We start from the raw sequence: 24,493 nt of genomic DNA, 5'->3' as shown, positions 1-24,493 counted from the left end.
CAAAAGCAAAATTTTCCTTTTGATTAAATATATCAAACATGTGTGGAATGTTACTAGCATTTCCTCTAACACTTTTTCTAACTTTTATAATAAAAAAATTTATTAAAAACTATAAAATTATTAGAAAAATTTATTAAAAACTATAAAATTATTAACATTTTAGATATAAATATTTTTAAAAATCATTTGGCCATATTATTATGAAATTAATCTTTTAACGTGACAAGATTAATTATTATACTGCTAATCATTTTTTTCTTATCTTATTTACAATCTCTCATTTATGGATGTTGGGCATTCAGAAGACTGTACCATTAGATAAATTCGGTACAACAATGTTTTTAGATTCATGTTGCATAGCCTTCCAAACTGAAAGACTCTTTCAAAAATTGATATATGTATAATTTAGGTGACAAAAAGTCGATATTCTTCTAAAGACAAAAGAAAAGTTTGTTTTGGACTTATCACACGGTTTCTCAATGAAAGTCGTCCACTTTATAGCATAAGCAGATAACTTCCACTCAGTGCACTACTCGATGTGGGCTAGTAATAAACATAAGCAGTTCATTTCGACTCAGTGCACCACTCTTAACCCTCTTTCTGTTCTCACCTGTGGTGCCTCTGATCGATGTCACAGTCCTCCTTCATTCACTGTTAAGAATGCTTAATCTTTCTCTCACTTTGGGAACTTTAGTATCACATTGTTTCTAGATCTTAATATCCCAAAACAGAGGAAGCAGAAATTTGGAGATGAAGCTCTGCTAAATTTGGTCTTGAAGTTCTGCTTCTGCAAAAAAGACCAACACACACTGCCATGTTAATCTCCCAACAAATCAATGACTTTGTTAACACTAATAGCTGTCTCCGCACATTGAACCTTAGTAAATCATTAATGGGCCTTAGACTATAAAAATACTGATTAAGGACTAGAATCATGATCCTTGGAATGAAAAACACATTCTTTTACCACTACACCTAAATACTCATTAGTACAAAATATAATATTAATATAAGTTTTATGTGAAAATAATATAAAATTTAAATTTTATTCTGTTTTAATTTATTGTATTTTATAATCTTATATATTATCTTTTAAAATATAATAATATATAAGATTAAATTTTATTTTCGTATAAATTAGAATATGTATACTTATATAAGTTTTATTTTTATTTTGTATATTATATTTTTATAATGTTATGTATTTTTATCAATTATTGAAAACTTATTTTATACAATGAAGATATAATATATAAATTTTTTAGGCTAAATTGCACTTTTGATTTCCCACTTTAGGTCCAATTTTGCATTTGGTTCCTCATTAATTTAATTCATAAATTTGATCTTTCTATTTTGTAAAATCTTAAAATGTTGGTCCCGAATGCCTTAATTGGACATTGACTATTAAGCTCAAATGTTGACTATCACGTGTCAATGTCTGAGAGGCTCTTGAAAATTTTTATCCATCTGTGGTAAAATAAAATTTCAGCTGCTACCAACAATGTATTCTACAACTCCATAGTGACGGGAACAAACCCCTCAGACACTGTCTATGTACTTTTCATGTGCACGGGTGACGTCCCATTTCAGTCGTGTGCACAGTGCGTTATAAACACAACGCAGAAACTATCATCAGACTCATAGTGCTCCTTGTCCAAACAAGTTGTGATCTGGTACGACAAGTGCATGGTTCGCTATTCCAACCGCTCCTTTTTCTCCACTGTAGACACAAGGCCTGTTATTGGCCTGTCCAACACCGCCAATATCTCAAACCAGGAAAACTTCACGCATTTGATGTTCAAAACTGTGAACAAAACTATAGATGAAGTGGCCATTGCTGCCAAGAAATACAACACAAAGCAGGCAAACATATTCGGGTTTCAAAACCTTTATTGTCTAGTTCAGTACACGCCAGACTTGTCAACCCAAGGTTGTAGAAGTTGTCTCAGTGATGTCGTAGGGCTCCTTCCATGGTGCTGTGAAGGAAAACAAGGAGGGAGAATTTTAAATCCCACCTATAATGTCAGGTACGAATTGTACCTTTTCTTTCATGCCAACACCACTGCTTCCTCCCCAACCCCAATGCCTACACCATCAGTCTCTGTTCCTCCAACTCCAACCACTTCTAAGTCGGGAGGTAATATTATATGGTTCAGAATTTCATGCTTTGAGTTATACTTAGGTTGATGAAAAGAGAAGAAATGGAATGAATTATTGAAATAAAATAAGTTGAGGAATAGAATATAATGAAATTAAACTTTTAGAGTTAGGGATTTGTAAATACATTTGATTTAGGTTTTCGTTTAGGGGTAGAGATTAGGGTTAGGGGGGATTGGGTCAGCGTAAATTTTTTTTATCATAGATGGGTAAAAATTTTCAAGAGCCTCTCAGATATTGACACGTGACAGTCAACGTCTGAGCTTAACGGTCAACGTCCAATTAAGACGTTCGAGGACTAACATTGCAGGATTTTACAAAACAGGGAGACCCAATTTGTGAATTAAAATACTGGAGGACCAAATGCGAAATTAGACCTAAAGTGGGGACCAAAAGTGTAATTTAGCCTAAATTGTATCTTTAATTTATATTTTTTTAATATAAATTATAATATCACAAAATGATAGTATTTTATTATCTTTTAAAATATTTATATATGTTATTTAATAATAATATTTTTTTACCTATATTAAGATATTGTTTTTATTTATTATAATAGTATTTTTTATTTATATTAAACTTTATTTAATCAGGTATGTATTTTTTAAAGAATTAAATTATATAGTAAAGATACATAATTAAATGACAGTATTTTTTATTTTTTAAAATATTTATGTATGTGATTTATTGATGGTATTTTTTTATATATATTACAATAAATAGCATGAATATAGATAAAAAATTTGTTACTAAATCAAAGCATTATTTTAAAGATAAATATAATATAAAAAAATAAAATTATATAAATATACTTATTCTAATTTATGTAAAAATATAATTTAATCTTATATATTATATTTTGAAAGATAATATATAAAATTATAAAAATATAATAAATTAAAAAGAATAAAATTTAAATTTTGAACTATTTTCGTATAAAACTTATATTAATACTATATTTTATATCAAATATTCAAATGAGTATTTAAGTGTAGTGGTGAAAGAATGTATTTCTCACTCCAAGGCTCTTGATTTTAGTGACCACATAAGTTAGAGATTACATCTTATTGGACTTTTCTTAGTGTACATGTTGTACTAAAGTCAAATTGAATTCTCATCAATGTATAAATTTTACTTAATTATAACATATTGAACCTTAATGAATCATTAGTGTTACACTTATACCTTACATTTTAAAATACTTAATTTTACAAAAGGGTATTTACTAATTATAATTTTTCAGTAATTATATAAAATAAAAAATTATTTTTTAAAAAACACAAATTAAAAGATTAATGATGAGCATGATTTATTTATCTTAATAAAAAATGTACATATTGATTTGTTAATTTAAAAAGATTACTAATATATTAATTTCAATACTTTTCAAGTATAAAGTGTATTTAAGTATATCATATATTTCAATACTTTTGCTAGATTTGTAAACCTCTTTTGTTTCTTTGATATGAATTCTTACAGCAAGGATTGGGCTAAAAATGTGAAGGATTTTAATTTGTCTTTCCATACCTTCTCAAGGAGGCAGTACGATATATATGGATTATTGCCAACTTGCAGAGATTTATTGTAATATGGTTTTTATATTTGTCAAGGACTTTAAATTAGTGTCTTGAACTTTAGATAATTGCCTTTGTAAAAACTGTGCTGCTTAAGGTAGGAATTTGTTCTCATTGTTGTGGAGCTCTAAAATCGAAGTCTGACATATATATATATATATATATATATATATATATATATATATATATATATATATATATATATATCAGTGAATTGTGTGTTCTTTTGCTGGGCTATATGCATAATATGGTGATTTGTCTAATCCTGGATAGTAGTTAGCAATCCTTGGGGCAGATTTTGCACCCTTGCTCTCTTATGGAAATTGAGATTAGTGAAAGCTAACCATCTTTGGTGAGTGTAGGACAAGAACATTCAGTTTTTGACATCACAAAGATTCCATGACGGCATGTCCTTCCTAGGCATAAATTTGTTGACGTCATAAACATTCATTTCTCAAACAACTCCAGGACCTCATCCAACCTCCTATATATATTGTACATATATTGTGATCATCATGTTAAAGGAAGCCACATTACAAACAAGCATCCTAGAAATCACAATTTTGATCGCTAGTCACAATGCCTGATCATAGAGAGAGGAGCACTAAATTGATACCCATTCATATAAGACAACATTCAAAGAATGTATGGAATAAAATAAAATGATATCTAAAATACAACTTTTTCTCCTTATTTTGTCCCATCTCCATTTTTGTTCCCCTATTTTAAATTAAATAAAATAATTTAGTCTTTCAATTTTTTAAAATCAGTCATTTTGGTCTAATATTTAGTTTTATATATTTTTATTTTAATTCAATTGAATCCTAATACTAACGTATTTATTTAAGGTGTTATTGAGAATGATTTAACTAATTAAATATAAGAAATAAATATACACAAAATTAAAGAGCGAACCAAAATATAAATTTTTCAAAAACTGAAGACTTGAATGTCTTTGTTTTAAGATGTGAGACCGAAATTACAGATTGAGCAATAAGAGGATCAAAGTTGTATTATAGACTAAAATGATCTCTTTTGTGTAAAGGAGCAGAAATTGCAAATTAGTTGAATGTGATAGGGAGCTAGCTATAATTAAATCCATTTATTATTATTGTCAAAATTTTGCAATATAAAAAACTTGAGGAAGACTATCAAACTCATACCAATTAACAAAAATATGACTGATGGAGAGAAGAAGAAAATTGAAAGAGGAGTATGCGTTAGAAACATTTTTTCATAAGTGAAAATTTATTTATTGAAAAATTATAAAATTTGAGAGAAAATTATTATACTTAATGTGAGACCTACAAATTTTTTTCAACATCAATAAATTTCTACCAAAAAATAGACTGCATTCAAAAGAGTACGTCAGATAGAACTTTTATAATATTTCTAAAGTTGAAATAATAAAAAAGAGATACGTTATTGATATCAGACATGGCAAGTGGACAAATGCTTTGGAGGCATTAATTACTACTACTACTATTGGTCAAGAAATTAATTAAAATTTATCAAATTGTTCATAAACTTACAAATCAATTTAATATAAAATTAATAAATCTCTTATAATAAACTCTTAAATTTATGGTAAACTATTTTAGAATCTTCCTGTTGTCTTTTTTGGTGCTGTCTTTTTAGAATGATGTCGTTTTTGAATCAAAATTACATCATTTGAAGGGACAAAACCAAAAAGGACAGTAGAAAGGTCAGATCCACTATTTTGATTAAGTAAGTTATTATTTGAAGAATAAAGTAATTTATTATATTGAAAATATTAATTCTTTTAATAATTTCTATAATTATTTTAAACAATAAATATATCAAACATTCATTAAATAATAAATGTTATCAAAAGAAACTGCTATACTCAAAATATAAAAAAATAATATATTCAAATCATTTACTAATATTTTTTTCTTATATAAACTAATACTTTTTTATTTAGAATAAAAAACATTAATTATTAATTATTATATTAAAAATATAAATATCATTAATTATTTATTAAATTATTTTAAGAAATTAATAAAAATATATTAAATATTTCTTAACACTTATTAAAACACTTGATAGCATGACCCTGGTTAGTTACGTTACGAGTTTGACCATACAAATCCTTTGAGCCGCACCTTCACTATCATCTTCTACACCATTGGTTGATGGTGTTGTCAGAATCATATATATTAAGTTCCTCTCTTTTTCTTTTCTCTTGTATCTCTTGTCTTTTCTGTCTTTTATTCTCTACGGTAAGTCCTAAATCAATACTTCATTTCACTTTCAAAGTTTCAAGTTTCTCCCTTTCTACCACCAAATCTCATCCTTCTCTTTTCCACCACTCACATCCTCGCAAGCCATTCGAAACTTGTTGAAGGTCTGAAATCTTTCTCTCTTTTTTTGTATTTTTTTCTTATTCAATTTATTTTTCATTATTTAATTTTTGTTTGGTCTATTTGTGCAATTCATTTGTTCATTTTTCCCTATTTCCCCTTGAGGTTTTCTAGATCTATTTTATCCTATTTTCCAATTCTTTTCACTTTTTGTTAGGTAACACAAAACCGACAGGGTTTGACCCGCATAGAACAAAGTAGAGTTTGCATGTCCCTAATTGAGCAAAAATGATTGATTCGGTTCTTGAAATATGTTCCATGTCTGGGTAATGGAAATACAGCCTACATAGTATTTAACTATTATGTTTACTTAACGGATGAACAACTTATCACTGCTGCTTAAAGGTAACATTTCTCTTATTCTTAATTACCATGTGTGTACATGCAAGTGGTGGGTTATTATACAACCTTTTAAAGCAAAATACCCTATCTATATATAATAATTTATAAGATTTACTATATTAACATAAAAGACTAAACTCTACATAATATAATTTTTTTGTGCCGATGTAATATATTTTAAAATATATATTATAATATAAATTACATTTTTATAACTTGTTTGTCCAGTCTACATATTAGTTTTGCCTAGCTAATCTGCGTTTTGTGTTTGGTAAAAAATTGTTGATAAGGCCATCACAAAGTTGACCTATGGACCACACTATAGTTACTATCACGAGTTTATCATATTTTTAGTTCTTTCGAATATATATATATATATATATATATATATATATATATATATATATATATATATATATATAATTGTTTTTGGTAATTAATGGTTTTTCAACCCAAATTAAACCCTAATGCAGAATAAATCTGAGTAAATGAAAATTTTATAGGATGTTAAAAATTTATGGCAGCCTGCTCAGGATATATTTCTAGTCCAAGCAAATCTGACTATCTTTTTGTTTTTCAATGCATCAAGAAATTAATTATATATTTTACAAGATTTTGAAGCCCGAGTTGTTCCTTACAAATGATGATACTATTAAAGAAAGAATTTCAGTTCTCTTATACTATTTTGATTACTTACTTCTTTTTAATATATTCGAGAAGTATCTTTTGCTAGATTTGTAAACCTCTTTTGTTTCTTTGATATGAATTCTAACAGCAAGAATTGGGCTAAAAGAATATATGAAATATTATCTGTCATCAAATAGTGATTACCTCTTCAACGAAGCATTTATAAAAGAAATATATTTCGTTAGAATCTTTCAATTTCTGACTTCATTGATTCCTAGCATATAGCAGATGCAGTTAAATACATGGGAAATTCCCTGTTAAGGGTTTTGTTTCTTGCATTTTCTGGTCATGAGAAAATTAAAATAATCATGTGAAACATTTAATATATATGCAGGAAGCATAAAGAAATGGGTAATAACAATTCAGCTGCCAGAATATACTGGAATGATTATCTGATGAATCAGATTCTGGTAATCATATTTATGTCCTGCAATGTCGCAGACCTTGCAGCTGCCTTGCTCATTTGCAAAACCTAGAATAAAGCTTGCCGTGGCCCATTTCTTTGGACTTGCCTCAACTTCTTTGGAAAAACAAACAGATTTTCCATTTCAATTTTGTCATCCAGATGTGTAAAAGCAAAGAAATGGTACGATGTTAGCTTGTACCATTTGTTAGCGTGATTACATTGTTGATAAATTTCTGTCTTTTTGGATATTATGCCTGGATTTTTATCCTTATTGCCTATAACAACTGTTCAAGCTAGTCAAATAGAGAATGCTCTTGTGAATGTCCATAAGCAATGTGTGACAAAACTAGCAAGCATGAAAGTGCAAGGAAGACTCCAATTGTTGATCATAATTTTGCCTGATGTCAAGGGGTCTTATGGTGTGTGTATGTCTTCAATTTCATGTTCACACTAAAACTCTAATTTGATTTTATTATCTTAAGTCTGTCTTGTTCTGGCAGGGAAAATAAAATGCATATGTGAAACTGAACTAGAAATAGTCTCAGTGTTGCCAGCGAGACAAGTTGCAAATGATGAACATGCAATATGGAAAATAAGGTGCATATGTGCTATTTTATCATCTTAACTTTCAAGATATTGCATAATCGTCTTTCCAACTTGCCTCGGCAGACAATACTGAGAAACTATTCCTAGGTCGGTTTCACATATGCGTTTATTAATTTCCTGTCAGAACTAGAAATATTTAAGATGATAAAATCAAATTATTGTTTAGTTAGAACATGCAAGACACTCACCATAAGACCCCTTGACATCAGGCAAAATTCTGATCAATAATTGGAGTCTTCCTTGCACTTCCATGTTTGCTAGGTTTGTCACCCACTGCTTATGCACATTCACAAGAGCACTCTCTATTTGACTTGTTATAGGCAGTAATGGATCTGGATAAAACTCCTGGCATAAAATCCAAACAGGTAAAGAAATTTATCAACAATGTAACCATATGATAATCACACTAACAAATGGTACAAGCTAACATCGTACCATTCCTTTGCGTTTACACATATCTGCCAAAGGATGACAAAATTAAAATAGGAAATCTCTATTTGTTCTTCCAGAGAAGTTGAGGCAAGCCCGAAGAAATGATTCATGACAAGCTTTATTCCAGGTTTTGCAAATGAGCGAGACAGTCAAAGATTAGTTTGTAACCAGGGAAGAATAATGTATTAATATCTCCTCAGACAGTCAAATATTTCATAGAAATCATAGTATTAGTCTGTTAATTATCATAATTAATGTTACGAGTAGCACAGAAGGCCCATGCGTGACCGTACGTGAAGGGAAGGAGCGCACTACTAGGATCGTATGGTAGCTTCTAGAATAGGGAATATTTTGCCTTGCTGCTAGTGATGTATTCTGCGTTTGCGTAATTCTGTTGGTGTTGTGGGGACCATGTCCCCTATCCTTATAGCTATAAATATACATCTGTAATAAGCACTTACCATGAGGAAAATATCAAAAGAAAGTTCTTCCCTTAGTTTCTCTTCTCTCTCCCTCACTCTCTCTTTCTCTTAGAGGTGTTGGACCCTCGAAACCAGCAACCACAAACTCAGCACCTAACAATTGGTGCTTTCATTGAGAGCCATGGCCGCCTTTCATGGCTGCCATACCCATTTCCACACACCTTCGTTGCTGCACACCACTCCTCCCTTTGCGCATCCAGCTCAATCCCTTGGGATTGATTTTGAGAGTACCCGCCAACAGTTGCTGAGCTTGTTCGATCCCGAGAGAACCCCTCCTTCATTTCAGCAACCACCACACCAAGCTTCCATGGCTGCCGTCCATGGCTACTACGCGCCGTACGGAGCTCCCACGACCGCCTTCAATGGCTGCCACTCACCATACGCCACTTCCATGACTGCCTCCCACCACCCACACAACTCGTCGTCAGCCACCGAGGACCGCCTTGAGGCGGTCTTGGCCAAACTTGATGTCGTTACATGCCGCCTCGACGCCCAACTGGATGCCCTTCTCCTCTGACTACCCCGACGACCCGAACCTCTGCCGTGGCCTTCGCTGTCACCTCCGCCATTTTCGATGCCTCCGCCGCAGATTCCGCCGCCCCCTCCGTCGTTGTCTCCGCCACTCAAGGCAACTCAGTCACCCATGCTCACCGCACCCACCACATCCTCTTCATCGATGAACAACCACCATGTCGATGACGAAGTGCACAGCCACCACGTCGACGACGAAGTTCCCAGTAACATCATGAAGGAACTTGTCCCTCTAGGTATGCTAGAGTTTTCGTCGAAGGTGCCCCCTCTGTCGATACCACTCGATGCGGCACAAGCAATATGGTGGTCGCCGCGACCCGTATCGGCACTGACGGTCTCGTCCTTGCTGCCCCCTCTGATGATGAATCATGTGGCGACGCCAAGGGTTTTGTAGAAGGTGTTCCACACTGTCCACTACCGCCACAGCTACTGCAACACGGCCCCCTACGGCAGCGTCATCTTGCACCGAGACGCCACAGACCGGTTTTGCCTCCGCACCACTACTAGACATTCACTCATTTCTACGCCCATCCTAATTTGGGATCCAGGTTCATTCCTCCTACAACCAACACCTTGAGGGCAAGGTGTTTTTGAAGGGCATGGGAAAGTTACGAGTAGCACAGAAGGCCCATGTGTGACCGTACATGAAGGGAAGGAGTGCACTACTAGGATCGTATGGTAGCTTCTAGAATAGGGAATATTTTGCCTTGCTGCTAGTGATGTATTCTGCGTTTGCGTAATTCTGTTGGTGTTGTGGGGATCATGTCCCCTATCCTTATAGCTATAAATATACATCTGTAATAAGCACTTACGATGAGGAAAATATCAAAAGAAAGCTCTTCCCTTAGTTTCTCTTCTCTCTCCCTCACTCTCTCTTTCTCTTGGAGGTGCTGGACCCTCGAAACCAGCAACCACAGTTAGGCGTCGAGGCGGCGTGTAACGGCATAGAGCTATAAATATACAGATGTGAGGGAGAGAGAAGAGAAACTAAGGGAAGAACTTTCTTTTGATATTTTTCTCATCGTAAGTGCTTATTACAGATGTATATTTATAGCTATAAGGATAGGGGACATGGTCCCCACAACACCAACAGAATTACGCAAACGCAGAATACATCACTAGCAGCAAGGCAAAATATTCCCTATTCTAGAAGCTACCATACGATCCTAGTAGTGCGCTCCTTCCCTTCATGTACGGTCACGCATGGGCCTTCTGTGCTACTCGTAACATTCCCATGCCCTTCAAAAACACCTTGCCCTCAAGGTGTTGGTTGTAGGAGGAATGAACCTGGATCCCAAATTAGGATGGGCGTAGAAATGAGTGAATGTCTAGTAGTGGCGCGGAGGCAAAACCGGTCTGTGGCGTCTCGGTGCAAGATGACGCTGCCGTAGGGGGCCGTGTTGCAGTAGCTGTGGCGGTAGTGGACAATGTGGAACACCTTCTGCAAAACCCTTGGCGTCGCCACGTGATTCATCACCAGAGGGGGCAGCAAGGACGAGACCGTCAGTGCCGATACGGGTCGCGGCGACCACCATATTGCTTGTGCCGCATCGAGTGGTATCGAAAGAGGGGGAACCTCCGACGACAACTCCAGCATACCTAGAGGGACAAGTTCCTTCGTGATGTTGCTGGGAACTTCGTCGTCGACATGGTGGTTGTTCATCGATGAAGAGGATGTGGTGGGTGCAGTGAGCATGGGTGACTGAGTTGCCTTGAGTGGCGGAGACAACGACGGAGGGGGCGGCGGAATCTGCGGCGGAGGCGTCGGAAATGGCGGAGGTGACAGCGGAGGCCGCGGCAGAGGTTCGGGTCGTCGGGGCAGTCGGAGGAGAAGGGCATCCAGTTGGGCGTCGAGGCGGCATGTAACGGCATCAAGTTTGGCCAAGGCCGCCTCAAGGCGGTCCTCGGTGGCTGACGACGAGTTGTGTGGGTGGTGGGAGGCAGTCATGGAAGTGGCGTATGGTGAGTGGCAGCCATTGAAGGCGGTCGTGGGAGCTCCGTACGGCGCGTAGTAGCCATGGACGGCAGCCATGGAAGCTTGGTGTGGTGGTTGCTGAAATGAAGGAGGGGTTCTCTCGGGATCGAACAAGCTCAGCAACCGTTGGCGGGTACTCTCAAAATCAATCCCAAGGGATTGAGCTGGATGCGCAAAGGGAGGAGTGGTGTGCAGCAACGAAGGTGTGTGGAAATGGGTATGGCAGCCATGGAAGGCGGCCATGGCTCTCAATGAAAGCACCAATTGTTAGGTGCTGAGTTTGTGGTTGCTGGTTTCGAGGGTCCAGCACCTCCGAGAGAAAGAGAGAGTGAGGGAGAGAGAAGATAAACTAAGGGAAGAGCTTTCTTTTGCTTTTGATATTTTCCTCATGGTAAGTGCTTATTACAGATGTATATTTATAGCTATAAGGATAGGGGACATGGTCCTCACAACACCAACAGAATTACGCAAACGCAGAATACATCACTAGCAGCAAGGCAAAATATTCCCTATTCTAGAAGCTACCATACGATCCTAGTAGTGCGCTCCTTCCCTTCACGTACGGTCACGCATGGGCCTTTTGTGCTACTCGTAACAATTAAGCTTATGTACTAGAAAAATATACATTAGTGACGAAGCACCTTACTTGTAATTTTGAAAATTTTCGTTACTAAAATTTTTGTGATGCTATTAATGACAGAGAGATAAACTGTAGAGAGAGAAAGGAATTAAAGTGTGAGTGCGGAGGGAAGGGGATTGGGAATTGAGTACGTTTGGAACGGCGTTGAATATACATCATAGTGTCATTATATATGGATGATGAATATCTATTTATTTATCCATTTTGTCTCTCTATATTAGTGTGTGTTTTTGGTAGAGAAGATAGAAACACTTGTGCATTATGATTGTAAATTGCAAAATTCGTTGTATAATAATACATCCTCTATAAACATTTTAGAAAGTTGTTGATGGTAAAATTATTTAGACAATTGCCCTCTACTTTGAACGTGGCACTAGACAATGTGTGTGGGAAAGGAGAGTTTTTGGTATTTGGTGCTGCGAGTTAGGGGGAGTTACATGGTGCAAAGGGAAATGGTTGAACATATATGCTGCCGGAGAGCCTTGAGTTGGCAGGTAAACTAGCTAGTTGAGGGAGTCTTTTAGGATAGATGTAGGGTCTGGACATAAAACCTTTTTATAGAATAATCCATGGATTACTGGTGGTGTTTTGAGCTAGCGATTTACCAGGTTTTGTTTTAATTATCAAATCAGAAGAATGCATTAGTGTCTGATCGAGTTAGGTGGATGGATTTTCAATTAAATGATTTTTCTATATCTTTTAATCGGAGGCAGAGCTATAACACCTTGATTTTCATTAATATCTACTTAAGTTGATTGATCCTAAATACAAGCAAAAATATTATTTAAAATAAAAATTGAGTTAAATGAATTTTTTCGTATAAGTTTCAGCAGCTAATTTAACTATAAAGCTTAGATTGTGGTTTGGTTTTCTATTATTAATGTTAATTAAGCTTATGTAAGATTTTGGATTATGGATGAAAATAACATTATTTTATTCAGTATAGAATATGCGCTTCACAATGAGCCTTTCTAGAGCAGAAAAAAAAAAAACTCATGAGGAGCAACCCTCGTACATGTTTAATGACAAATGAGTACTTATGTTGTTAGCATGCTAATTAGACCAATAGAAGCATTTATCTCCATAAATTAAAGTTTTACACCAAATTCACTAATTAAACCAAACATTCCTCAGTTAGTCAAAGATTTTTCCTTTGGAGCATGGCAAATTTTCAAATGAAGCTTCCTCACTGGCCCTTAGGGTCTTCGGATCTGCACCACAATGTTTAAGAGGGAACTTTTATTTTATCCCCCCTATGTAATTCCTTTGCAAAACCATACCTTCAGTTAAACTCACAACCAACCTTAAGGTTCAGTAATGACTATGGAATAATAAATACATATCTTTTGGTGATCCTTGTATCTCTCGATCTATTTTTTTTTTTCTATTTTGAAGGCTCCGGTAGATACAATCTCTACTTTTGAATCTATGTTTAGATGTTTTTTGTGGGCAGGGTGGGGGGAGAAATAAAATCCACTAGGTTGAATGGAATAGGGTGTGCTTGGAGAAGGAGGTGGGAGGTTTGGGGATAAAATAAAAAACCTTAGGGCTTTAAATATAACCTGATTAGGAGAATGCTTATGGAGATTAAAGGTAGGGAAACAGTCTCTGTGATATAGGTGGATTCTAATGTGAAGTCCAAAATTCACTTCCTCACCGGTGAGGAAGCAAAATTATCTGCAACAACAGGTTTGTTACCGGAAGAAAAACAAATAAAAAATATTTAAAAATGAAATAAAAAAATAATTAAAAAATAGAATAAAAAAAATCATGTTTTGTCATCGTGTAGGTAGGTTGTGTTTCCCTTTTTATTTTTTTTAGAACATCTTCCTTTTCGTCACTATGTAGGTTCATGACTGTGTTTCAAAATTTGCATTTGCATCCAAGATTCAACCATTTTTATTCTCTCAAATTAAAAAGACAATTTTTTTAAGTCCTTTCCTTTATCCTATTCTTCCTATTGTAATCTGAAACCCATTCAACTTCCTCCAATGTCTCACCATTGTTTATTCTCGAAACATGGGAAGGCGCAACAACATCGTAGAGAAGATGCAATAAAATTATGAAGCTGCTAATTTAGTCTTAAGGGTTTAGTTCATTTAACTAGAGTAGGAAAAATGCCTAAGTTTCACAATAAAATTTCAGAATTTAAAAAACGATTATTGAAAAGGAGCATATAGTAACAAACTTCATAGTCTGGTTCTCAAAGTTAGAGATTGAGAAAATATCCAAAAGATGTGGTGCCTATTCTTTGACACTCAACATGACCATTTGCCAGAATGAAAGTTTGGTGCATACGAAATTGTTATATATAAATTTGTACTTATTATCATTATTTATATATAATGCATATGTTAGAGAAATACAATCGATGATTTATCTCTGAAGAACAGAACTATCCTGACAAAAAAGTAAAGAACTTATGAGGAGAAAGAGAGAATCAACTTGAAAGAATCAAATCATAAATAAAAAATTTGACAAAATTAAAAATGAGATTGGGAACGTAGAATTTAAGGGGGTGTTTGGTTTGATTGTTTTCTGTTTTTATTTTCACTGAAAATAAAAAATGGTGATGAAAATGCGTTTGATTGGATTTTTGAAAATATTTTTAGTGAAAATATTTTCTCAAACAAATCAAAAACTAGAAACAATAAAATTTCATTTTCAGTATTTTCGGTTGAAACCATGAACCTCATTTTAGGTAAAATGAAAACGCGGTGGCAAGGAATGTAATTTTAAGCAAATCTAAAAATACATTTCCTTTTGAACATGCATTTTCTCAGTGTATTTATTTCTTGAAAGCAAAAAACAAGAAGTCAAATCAAACATGTTTTCAGAATTCTAATCTTTTCAGAATGAAAACAATTTGCAAAAAATAAAAACATGATATGAAAACAAAAAATGAAAATGCAAACCAAACACATCCTAATATCTCTAAACTTTTATTTGAGGTTTTTTCAAGGAAATATTATAGAATCAATTAAAGCTTTGTTTAGGGTTTGAGAACTCGCTTAAACGAGTCTAAGTGGTGGACAAAGCTTTTTCATGGAGTGAACACTAGAAATTGATCTCCTTTAGAGTAGTCTCCTACCATTGCCTTCAGTGCAGGTTGCCTTGAGAAAAACGAGAGAGCAAAAGAGAACGCGACCACAACGAGAGATAAGAATATACTACTATTTTAGGTGTAGCTAAGAAAAATACAAGGTAGCAAATTAATAGTTAATTTACTTGGATTTAACTAAATTTTATTGGTAGTTAAAATTTGTAGTAAAATTAAGGAAAACTTGTAGTGATAGTATATATGGAGAGTTTGAGGGAATTAAACTAAAATGAGAAAAAGAAAATTTTATAATATATATAAGAGAGACAAAAGTTACGAGTGTGGGGAAAATATAACGATTACAACTGGCATACCCTTAAATATTTTAAAAAATATTAATTTTATTTAAGTATACACCTTTAAAAATAATAAAATTAAAATTAAATATTATACATATATAATTTGCATACATTTGTGCAATTATATGTATTTGATTTGATTATGCTTTTGTTCTGGTCATGGATTGTGGAAAACTAATTAAAAACATTTAGTTTGTCTTTCTCATGTTGATATTGTTATTCTTTAAAATATATTAGGCAATTTTGATAAATATTCTCTTTTCAAGAAGATTTTTTCTGTTATGTAAAAAGACTATATAGTACGCCTTATATTCTTTTGTTAATATTTATTTTGGCTTAAAAAAAATATTCAAATGCTGCAATTCAAGTAAAAAGCCTTTGCATGCATGTCATGAGACAACACCTAAGGTTATATATATATATATATATATATATATATATATAACACAAGTCCACGTAACACACGCAGCACATGGAAATAATTGTTTTAGTGTTGCGCAAGTCTAATCCAAACATACCACAAAGTTATGCCAGAAAACGATTTGTTGGCAAAGGAATTTCACTAGAATTGAAAATAGGTAAATTTGAGTTGAAAATAAAAAGTCTAGAAACCAATTCAAGTACAGAATCACCATTAATGTAAGTTTTAACAACTTATTATTCGGAAATATAGCTAGGTCCAAGAAATTTAGGTGCATCATCACAGCTAGTAATCATGTGACTCCTTCATCCCCTTAGATCACAGCTTTATTCATCACCATAGCCGAGTCCACTGCCTCTCTGCAACCAGAAAATACAAAACGAATTGGTTTGGAGCACCAACAATATAAGCATATTTATCAACAATGCAAGTCAATTAAATGCTAGAACATGGAAATTGAAGAAAAATAGAAGGGTCTGTGCATGTATATATGCTTTGGAAGGGTACTTTGTTTTGAAACTTTTTTTTTTCTATTAAGAGAGAGAGAGAGAGACAAATTTACAGCCCCAAGTTGTATCATTATTATTGCATTATACATATAAAATTTTCTTAAAGTGTCAATACAAGCTCTGCAGCACTAGTGCTTGTGCATGTGCTTGGTTAAACAGCACTAAAAGGGCTGATAAATTTACCTCAGGATTAAAGGTGAGTGCAACCTTGATCTCCCCACAGTACTTCTGGTCCTTCACAACATTGTAAGAAGTTTCTGGAATGCTCCCCACAGCAAACACTGGTTCCAGATTAATTCTGCATATAAATTAGAAACGTTTGCCCTTAGTTTCTCAAAAGCCCTAAAAAGGGGGTTTCTTTTTTGGAAGTCAAAGATATACATTAAAAAGGGTTTTTTTTTTAAAAAACAATCAATTATTTAACTGCTTCACACGAGTTGAGAGAACAAATCACAAATTTAATGTAGTATATGTTTGGAACTTCGTTCCCCAGACAAAAAAATCATGTCATCAAATGAGTCTTTGGTGTAAAAGCTAGAACTATGTGCTTCAACTTTAATATGAAAACCACATACATGATCCTAAATCAAACACACTAGTTTCTGTTTTGAAAAGCAAAATTTTCCTTTTGATTAAATATATCAAACATATGTGGAATGTTACTAGCATTTCCTCTAACACTTTTTCTAACTTTTATAATAAATAAATTTATTAAAAACTATAAATTATTGGAAAAATTTGTTAAAACTTATTAAAAACTACAAAATATTATGAGTAAATTTTAACAAAAATAAGAAATAAGATTCACACAATTTTGTGGTTTTCAACAAATCTTATTCTTGTGTTAAAGGATATACATATCGTTAGCCTTTTTCTTAAACATGCGTTTTAAATTCTTCACATTTTTTAAGATTAGTATGATATCTTGTTACTCTTTTTTAAGATACATGGTTTATAAATACACCGTAAAGAAAAACATCAGACATATTTTCCAATAGATGGTTGTCACATTATCAATGAATAATAACAAGGGACTAATTAAAATCATAAAAAAATCTAAGAATCAAAGAAAATATTTATAAGAATCATATATAAAACCATAAGACAATTATATTACAGGAACTATAAATGTATGTAAAATCTTAGTCTTATTTATGAATTGATTTTGAAATCAATAAAACAAAAACAGAATCAAATACCATATCACTGTAAGGTATCCAAATAATTAACTTGTCACTGTCGTAAGAATTTAAACTTACTTTGCGTCGCCAAGGAAATCATCACTAGTTAACAAATCCTGGTCCATGAGCCTCAGATTAAGTTCAGATACACTATCAGAAACAGTGAAAAGGAAGCTTTCATTCCAACGGGGTTTAGATCCTGCACCTAATTAACACATTAATTCTAATTGACTCAATATATTAGCCTCAGCCATACCCATCACCAAGAGATAGGGAAAATAAACATGAAAGATAGTTAGAATCAAATTGAAGCCAAAACTGAGAAAATATTGGATAAAAAGCTAGACAAAATAAACTAAACTTCACCTTTAGCCACACTGCTTCGGTGCTTTTGTGCGCGATAAGTGAGAATCACATAAGGATCCATTTTCCCTGCTCGTAAAATAAAATAAAATTGATCAACCCCTTACATTTATTACAATCTCTTACCATTTTGAATTCTTAAACTGAAAAAAGTTTAACTCTAGAAATGAAATTGGAGGAAGACGAAGACCCGTTGAATCGAAAAATAATTTATTCGGAGGCACGCATGGAAGTTTAAACCCAAATTACTTTGATGCAGCATTTTCTATGAAACAAACCCATTAGGATTGGCCTAATGGTAGAGGATTCAAGTAGATGCATTCTTATTACTGACATTGTGTAGCAAAAAAAAAAAAAAACATTTTCTATGAAACAGAGAATATTCTATCTACCACTGAATTAATTAATTTGCATAACTTACCGAAAAAATCACTGTCCTTTAGGTCTTTTGCGCTGATTAGAATAACTTCAAGCGTCCCACGAGGCATCTTTGTCTCAAAACTCACTCTCGCTTAGGAAGTTAGAAAATACAGCAAATGCCTGAAGGATACAAAAACGCCTAGAGCAATATATATATATATATATATATATATATATATATATATATATATATATATATATATATATATATATATATATATATATATATATATATATATATATATATATCGTAGCTGCTTTCTCTCATTCATCATCACAATTTAAAAAAAATAAAAATCATTAATTTTTTTATTTATTTGGATTGGTTTTCTTATTTTTATTTCCAGTCTTCTTCTTTCTTTTTTTTTTAAACTAGAAGGTGTGCGTGTATATTTGTGTTAGACTCTTAAATGTATAAATTTTAGTGAGATAAAAGAACGTAAGTAAATATTCAGGTAGTGCCTCACAAATTGAATACTCTTTTTGTTTCCTAAAATAATTATTATCTTCGATTATTTTTTTATAAATACAAAAAAAACTAATAAATAAATAAATAAAATTTATAAAATTAATTTTAATATTAGTATTATATTAAAAATTTTACGTGATTTTTTTTACACAAGCTATCGTGATACTTATCAGGGATATTAGTGGGGAGAAATAAAATTATATATAAAAATTAATGTAACAATTATTTTAAAATATTTTTTTAAATATAATACTTATTTTAAAACGAAAAGAAAGTAAATTCTAGTTACAGGCTTGCATACAGAAATTAATTTCTATGTAAATACATATCGTATTTTGTGAGTGGGGACTTGCGCGCATGTATCACTTGAGTACAAAAATTAATGCAGTATTAAATGCTATTTAATAAATATAAAATGGAGTAAATGTTAAAAATTCATTAAATGCTAATGATATTTATTGTACATTCAATTATACTTATATATAAATTAATTAATTTTGTCCTTATCTAATAAAATATAATATTAATTAATTTATTGAGAAGTGTTAATCAATATCACTCGTTAAGGAAGTGAAATGAAAAAAATATTTTATTTGAACATATAAAATGCAATCAATTTTAATAATATATTAAATGCTCATGTTGTTTATTGTGCATTCATTATACTTATATTTCAATTAATAAATTTTTTCCTTACATAATAAAATATTTAAAAACATTAATAATCGTATTTAATAAGAATAAAATGTAATTAAATTTAATATTTTATTTAATATTAGCGTTATATATTGTGCAGACAGTTATACTAATATAAAATTAATTAAATATTTCCATTATATAACATATAATATTAATTTTTGTATTTAGTAAATATTAAATGTAAATAATTTTAACAATATATTAAATATTAATATTATTTATTGAGCACTCAATTATACTTATTATAAATTTATTGATAATATATAATATTAATTATTTTATTTAATAAATATAAAATTTAATTAATTTTATTTGATTATTAAATGATAAATTTTTGCACACAATAACTTATATATATTTATTAAGCATATGACATTTCTTATAAATCTGTATATCTCAAAAGTTATTATTGGTTGAAATGACATTACAATATTTAATACCTACATGGATCTATACATATTTTATTTAAATATATATTGAAAACTTTACTACTTTTATCGTTATTGACTAAAATAATTAGTTTATAAAATATATATTAAAGTAGAAAAAAATAAAAAGTATACTAAAATAATATACATGTATATATAACAATTCCTTCATTTTATAGCATAAGTAGTTCAGTTTCACTAAATACACTACTCGATGGGCTTTTTGTAAGAAGCATAGAAGCAAACACTCTTTCTGTTTTCTAACATCTCTGTCATCTATGGGGCGTCTCTATTGTCCCTGTCCTCCCTCATTCACTTTGGCCACTAAATTTAGCTGAAAACGCCATGGAAAAAATTATTAACATTTTAGATATAAATATTTTTAAAAATCTTTTGGCCATATTATTATGAAATTAATCTTTTAACATGACAAGATTAATTATTATCCTGCTAATCATTTTTTTCTTATCTTATTTACAATCTCTCATTTATGGATGTTGGGCATTCAGAAGACTGTGTCATTAGATAAATTCGAGATAACAACGTTTTTAAATTCATGTTGCATAGCCTTCCTAATTGAAAGAGTCTTTCAAAAATTGATATATGTATAATTTAGGTGACAAAAAGTTGATATTCTTCTAAAGACAAAAGAAAAGTTTGTTTTGGACTTATAACACGGTTTCTCAATGAAAGTCGTCCACTTTATAGCATAAGCATATAACTTCCACTCAGACCAACACAGAGTGCCATGTTAATCTCCCAAGAAATCAATGACTTTGCTAACACTAATAGCTGTTTTCGCACATTGAACCTTAGTAAATCATTAATGGGCCTTAGACTTTAAAAATACTCAAGTAAGGACTAAAATCATGATAATTAAAATGAAAAACACACTTTTTCACCACTACATCTAAATATTCATTAATACAAAATATAATATTAATATAAATTTTATATGAAAACAATACAAAATTTAAATTTTATTTTTTTTAATTTATTGTATTTTATAATCTTATATATTATCTTTTAAAATATAATAATTATAAGATTAAATTTTATTTTCGCTTAAATTAGAATATGTATATTTATATAAGTTTTATTTTTATTTTGTATATTATATTTTTATAATGTTATGTATTTTTATCACATTATTGAAAACTTATTTTATACAATGAATATATAATATAAAATTTTTTTAGGCTAAATTGTACTTTTGGTCCCTCACTTTAGGTCCAATTTCACATTTGATTTCTCATTAATTTAATTCATAAATTGGGTCTTTCTGTTTTGTAAAATCCTATAATGTTGGACGTTGACTATTAAGCTCAGATGTTAACTATCATGTGTCAACGTCTGAGAGTCTCTTGAAAATTTTTATCCATCTGTGGTAAAAAAAAAAATTACGCTAACCTAATCTCCCCTAACCCTAATCTCTAACCCTAAATCAAATGTATTTACAAATCCCTAACCCTAAAATGGTTTTATGCTTCATCATGTATTTACAAATCCCTTCCAAATAAACATCAGGACCCTCTTCTCTTCACAATCTTCCAACGTCGTCACCAACAATGTATTCTACAACTCCACAGTGACGGGAACAAACCCCTTTGACATTGTCTATGGACTTTTCATGTGCAAGGGTGATGTCCCATTTCAGTTGTGTGGACAATGCATTATAAACGCAACGCAGAAACTATCATCAGACTTACAGTGCTCCCTGTCCAAACAAGTTGTGATCTGGTACAACAAGTACATGGTTCGCTATTCCAATCGCTCCTTTTTCTCCACCGTAGACACAAGGCCTGCTATTGGCCTGTCCAACACCGCCAATATCTCAAACCAAGCAAACTTCACGTGTTTGATGTTCGAAACCGTGAATGAAACTAGGAGGGAGAATTTTAAATCCCAGTTGTAATGTTAGGTACGAACTGTACCCTTTCTTTCGCACCAACACCATTGCTTCCTCCCAAGTCCCAACGCCTACACCATCAGTCTCTGTTCGTCCAACTCCAACCACTTCTAACTCAGGAGGTAATATTATATGGTTTAGAATTTCATGCTTTGAGTTATACTTAGGTTGATGAAAAGAGAAGAAATGGAATGATTTATTGAAATAAAATAAGGTGAGGAATGGAATATAATGAAATTAAACTTTTAGGGTTAGGGATTTGTAAATACATTTGATTTAGGGGTAGGGATTAGGGTTAGGGGGGATTGAGTTAGCGTAAATTTTTTTTTATCTTAGATGGGTAAAAATTTTCAAGAGCTTCTCAGACGTTGACGACAGTCAACATATGAACTTAACGGTCAACGTCAAATTGAGGCCTTAGAGGACCAACATTGTAGAATTTTACAAAACAGGAGGACCCAATTTGTGAATTAAATTACTGGGGGACCAAATGTGAAATTAAACCTTAAGTGGGGGACCAAAAGTATAATTTAGCCTAAATTTTTTCTTTAATTTATATTTTTTAATATAAATTATAATATCATAAAATGATAGTATTTTATTATCTTTTAAAATATTTATATATGTAATTTAATAATAATATTTTTTTTACCTATATTAAGATATTTTTGTTATTTATTATAATAGTATTTTTATCTATATTAAACTTTATTTAATCAGGTATGTATTTTTAAAGAATTAAATTATATAGTAAAGATACATAATTAAAGGACAATATTTTTTATTTTTTAAAATATTTATGTATGTGATTTATTGATGATATTTTCTTTATCTATATTACAATAAGTAGCATGAATATAGATAAAAATGTTGTTACTAAATCAAAGCATTATTTTAAAGATAAATATAATATAAAAAAATAAAATTATATAAATATACTTATTCTAATTTATGTGAAAATATAATTTAATCTTATATATTATATTTTGAAAGATAATATATAAAATTATAAAAATATAATAAATAAAAAAGAATAAAATTAAAATTTTGAACTATTTTCATATAAAACTTATATTAATACTATATTTTATATCAAATATTTAAATGAGTACTTGAATGTAGTGGTGAAAGAATGTACTTCTCACTTAAAGACTCGTGATTTTAGTGACACATCAGTTAGACATTACATCTTATTTGGACTTTGTTTAGTATACATGTTATACTAAAGTCAAATTGGATTCTCATCAATACATAAATTTTACTTATAACATATTGAACCTTAATGAATCATTAGTGTTATACTTATGCCTTACATTTTAAAATGCTTAATTTTACAAAAGGTATTTACTAATTATATAAAATAAAAAATTATTTTTAAAAAACACAAATTAAAAGGTTAATGATAAGCATGATTTATTTATCTTAATAAAAAATATACATATTGATTTGTTAATTTAAAAATATTTCTAATATATTAATTTCAATACTTTTCTGGTATAAAGTGTATTTAAGTATATCATATATTTCAATACTTTTGCTAGATTTGTAAACCTCTTTTGTTTCTTTGATATGAATTCTAACAGCAAGGATTGGTTGGGCTAAAAATGTGAAGGATTTTAATTTGTCTTTCCATACCTTCTCAAGGAGGCAGTACGATATATATGGATTATTGCCAACTTGCAGAGATTTATTGTAATATGGTTTTTATATTTGTCAAGGACTTTAAATTAGTGTCTTGAACTTTAGATAATTGCCTTTGTAAAAACTGTGCTGCTTAAGGTAGGAATTTGTTCTCATTGTTGTGCAGCTCTAAAATGGAAGTCTGACAGTTGTATATATATATCAGTGAATTGTGTATTCTTTTGCTGGGCTATATGCATAATATGGTGATTTGTCTAATCCTGGATAGCAGTTAGCAATCCTTGGGGCAGATTTTGCACCCTTGCTCTCTTATGGAAATTGAGATTAATGAAAGCTAACCATCTTTGGTGAGTGTAGGACAAGAACATTCATTTTTTGACATCACAAAGATTCCATGACGGCAAGTCATTCTTAGGCATAAATTTCTTGACGTCATAAACATGGAGAGAGGAGCACTAAATTACAATCACAATTTTGATCGTTAGTCACAATGCCTGATAATAGAGAGAGGAGCACTAAATTGATATCCATTCATATAAGACAACATTCAAAGAATGTATGGAATAAAATAAAATGATGTCTAAAATACAACTTTTTCTCCTTATTTTGTCCATTCTTCATTTTTGTTCTCCTATTTTAAATTAAATAAAATAATTTAGTCTTTCAATTTTTTAAAATCAGTCATTTTGGTCTAATATTTAGTTTTACATATTTTTATTTTAATTCAATTGAATCTTAATACTAACGTATTTATTTAAGGTGTTATTGAGAACGATTTAACTAATTAAATATAAGAAATAAATATAGAAAAAATTAAAGAGTGAACCAAAATATA

General features: G+C 31.4%; 2 protein-coding genes and 1 long non-coding RNA gene across 4 annotated transcripts; 2 read left to right on the top strand and 1 right to left on the bottom strand.

Moving 5' to 3' along the window:
- The first annotated feature begins 5,866 nt into the window (after positions 1-5,866).
- LOC114395351 lies at positions 5,867-7,973 on the top strand. The gene is made up of 3 exons (XR_003663004.1): positions 5,867-6,102; positions 6,276-6,463; positions 7,482-7,973. It is a non-coding gene; the product is annotated as an uncharacterized LOC114395351 (long non-coding RNA).
- Positions 7,974-16,177: 8,204 nt separating this feature from the next.
- Positions 16,178-18,647, bottom strand: LOC114395348 (C2 domain-containing protein At1g63220-like). 2 transcript variants are annotated; one of them, XM_028357106.1, is made up of 5 exons: positions 18,514-18,647; positions 18,096-18,161; positions 17,808-17,934; positions 16,732-16,846; positions 16,178-16,398 (listed from the first exon to the last, which is right to left on the bottom strand). In XM_028357106.1, the coding sequence occupies exons 1-5, from the start codon at positions 18,578-18,580 to the stop codon at positions 16,366-16,368; spliced, it is 408 nt and encodes a 135-aa protein (XP_028212907.1). In that variant the 5' UTR covers positions 18,581-18,647; the 3' UTR covers positions 16,178-16,365. The 2 variants fall into 2 exon arrangements, with proteins under 2 accessions (XP_028212907.1, XP_028212908.1); XM_028357107.1 differs by having other exon boundaries at positions 17,808-17,928.
- A 2,944-nt stretch (positions 18,648-21,591) lies between these two features.
- On the top strand, positions 21,592-22,023 carry LOC114397406 (cysteine-rich repeat secretory protein 9-like). The gene has a single exon (XM_028359448.1). It carries the CDS (start codon positions 21,592-21,594, stop codon positions 22,021-22,023), a length of 432 nt encoding a protein of 143 aa, XP_028215249.1.
- Positions 22,024-24,493: the final 2,470 nt, after the last annotated feature.

The sequence above is a fragment of the Glycine soja genome, chromosome 18, assembly GCF_004193775.1.
Source record: "Glycine soja cultivar W05 chromosome 18, ASM419377v2, whole genome shotgun sequence".
Classification (NCBI taxonomy): domain Eukaryota; kingdom Viridiplantae; phylum Streptophyta; class Magnoliopsida; order Fabales; family Fabaceae; genus Glycine; species Glycine soja.
The sequence above is the reverse complement of the archived record's forward strand: the minus strand, read 5'-3'. Positions and strand labels throughout refer to the sequence as shown.

Excerpts from the sequence above, each read along its gene's own strand:
- LOC114395348 (XM_028357106.1), bottom strand. The coding sequence starts at position 18,580 with ATGCCTCGTGGGACGCTTGAAGTTATTCTAATCAGCGCAAAAGACCTA. Across the intron at positions 18,162-18,513 it reads AAAGGACAGTGATTTTTTCG|GGAAAATGGATCCTTATGTG; the intron begins GTAAGTTATGCA and ends TTTTACGAGCAG. Across the intron at positions 16,847-17,807 it reads GATTTCCTTGGCGACGCAAA|AATTAATCTGGAACCAGTGT; the intron begins GTAAGTTTAAAT and ends ATTTATATGCAG.
- LOC114397406 (XM_028359448.1), top strand. The coding sequence starts at position 21,592 with ATGCTTCATCATGTATTTACAAATCCCTTCCAAATAAACATCAGGACC.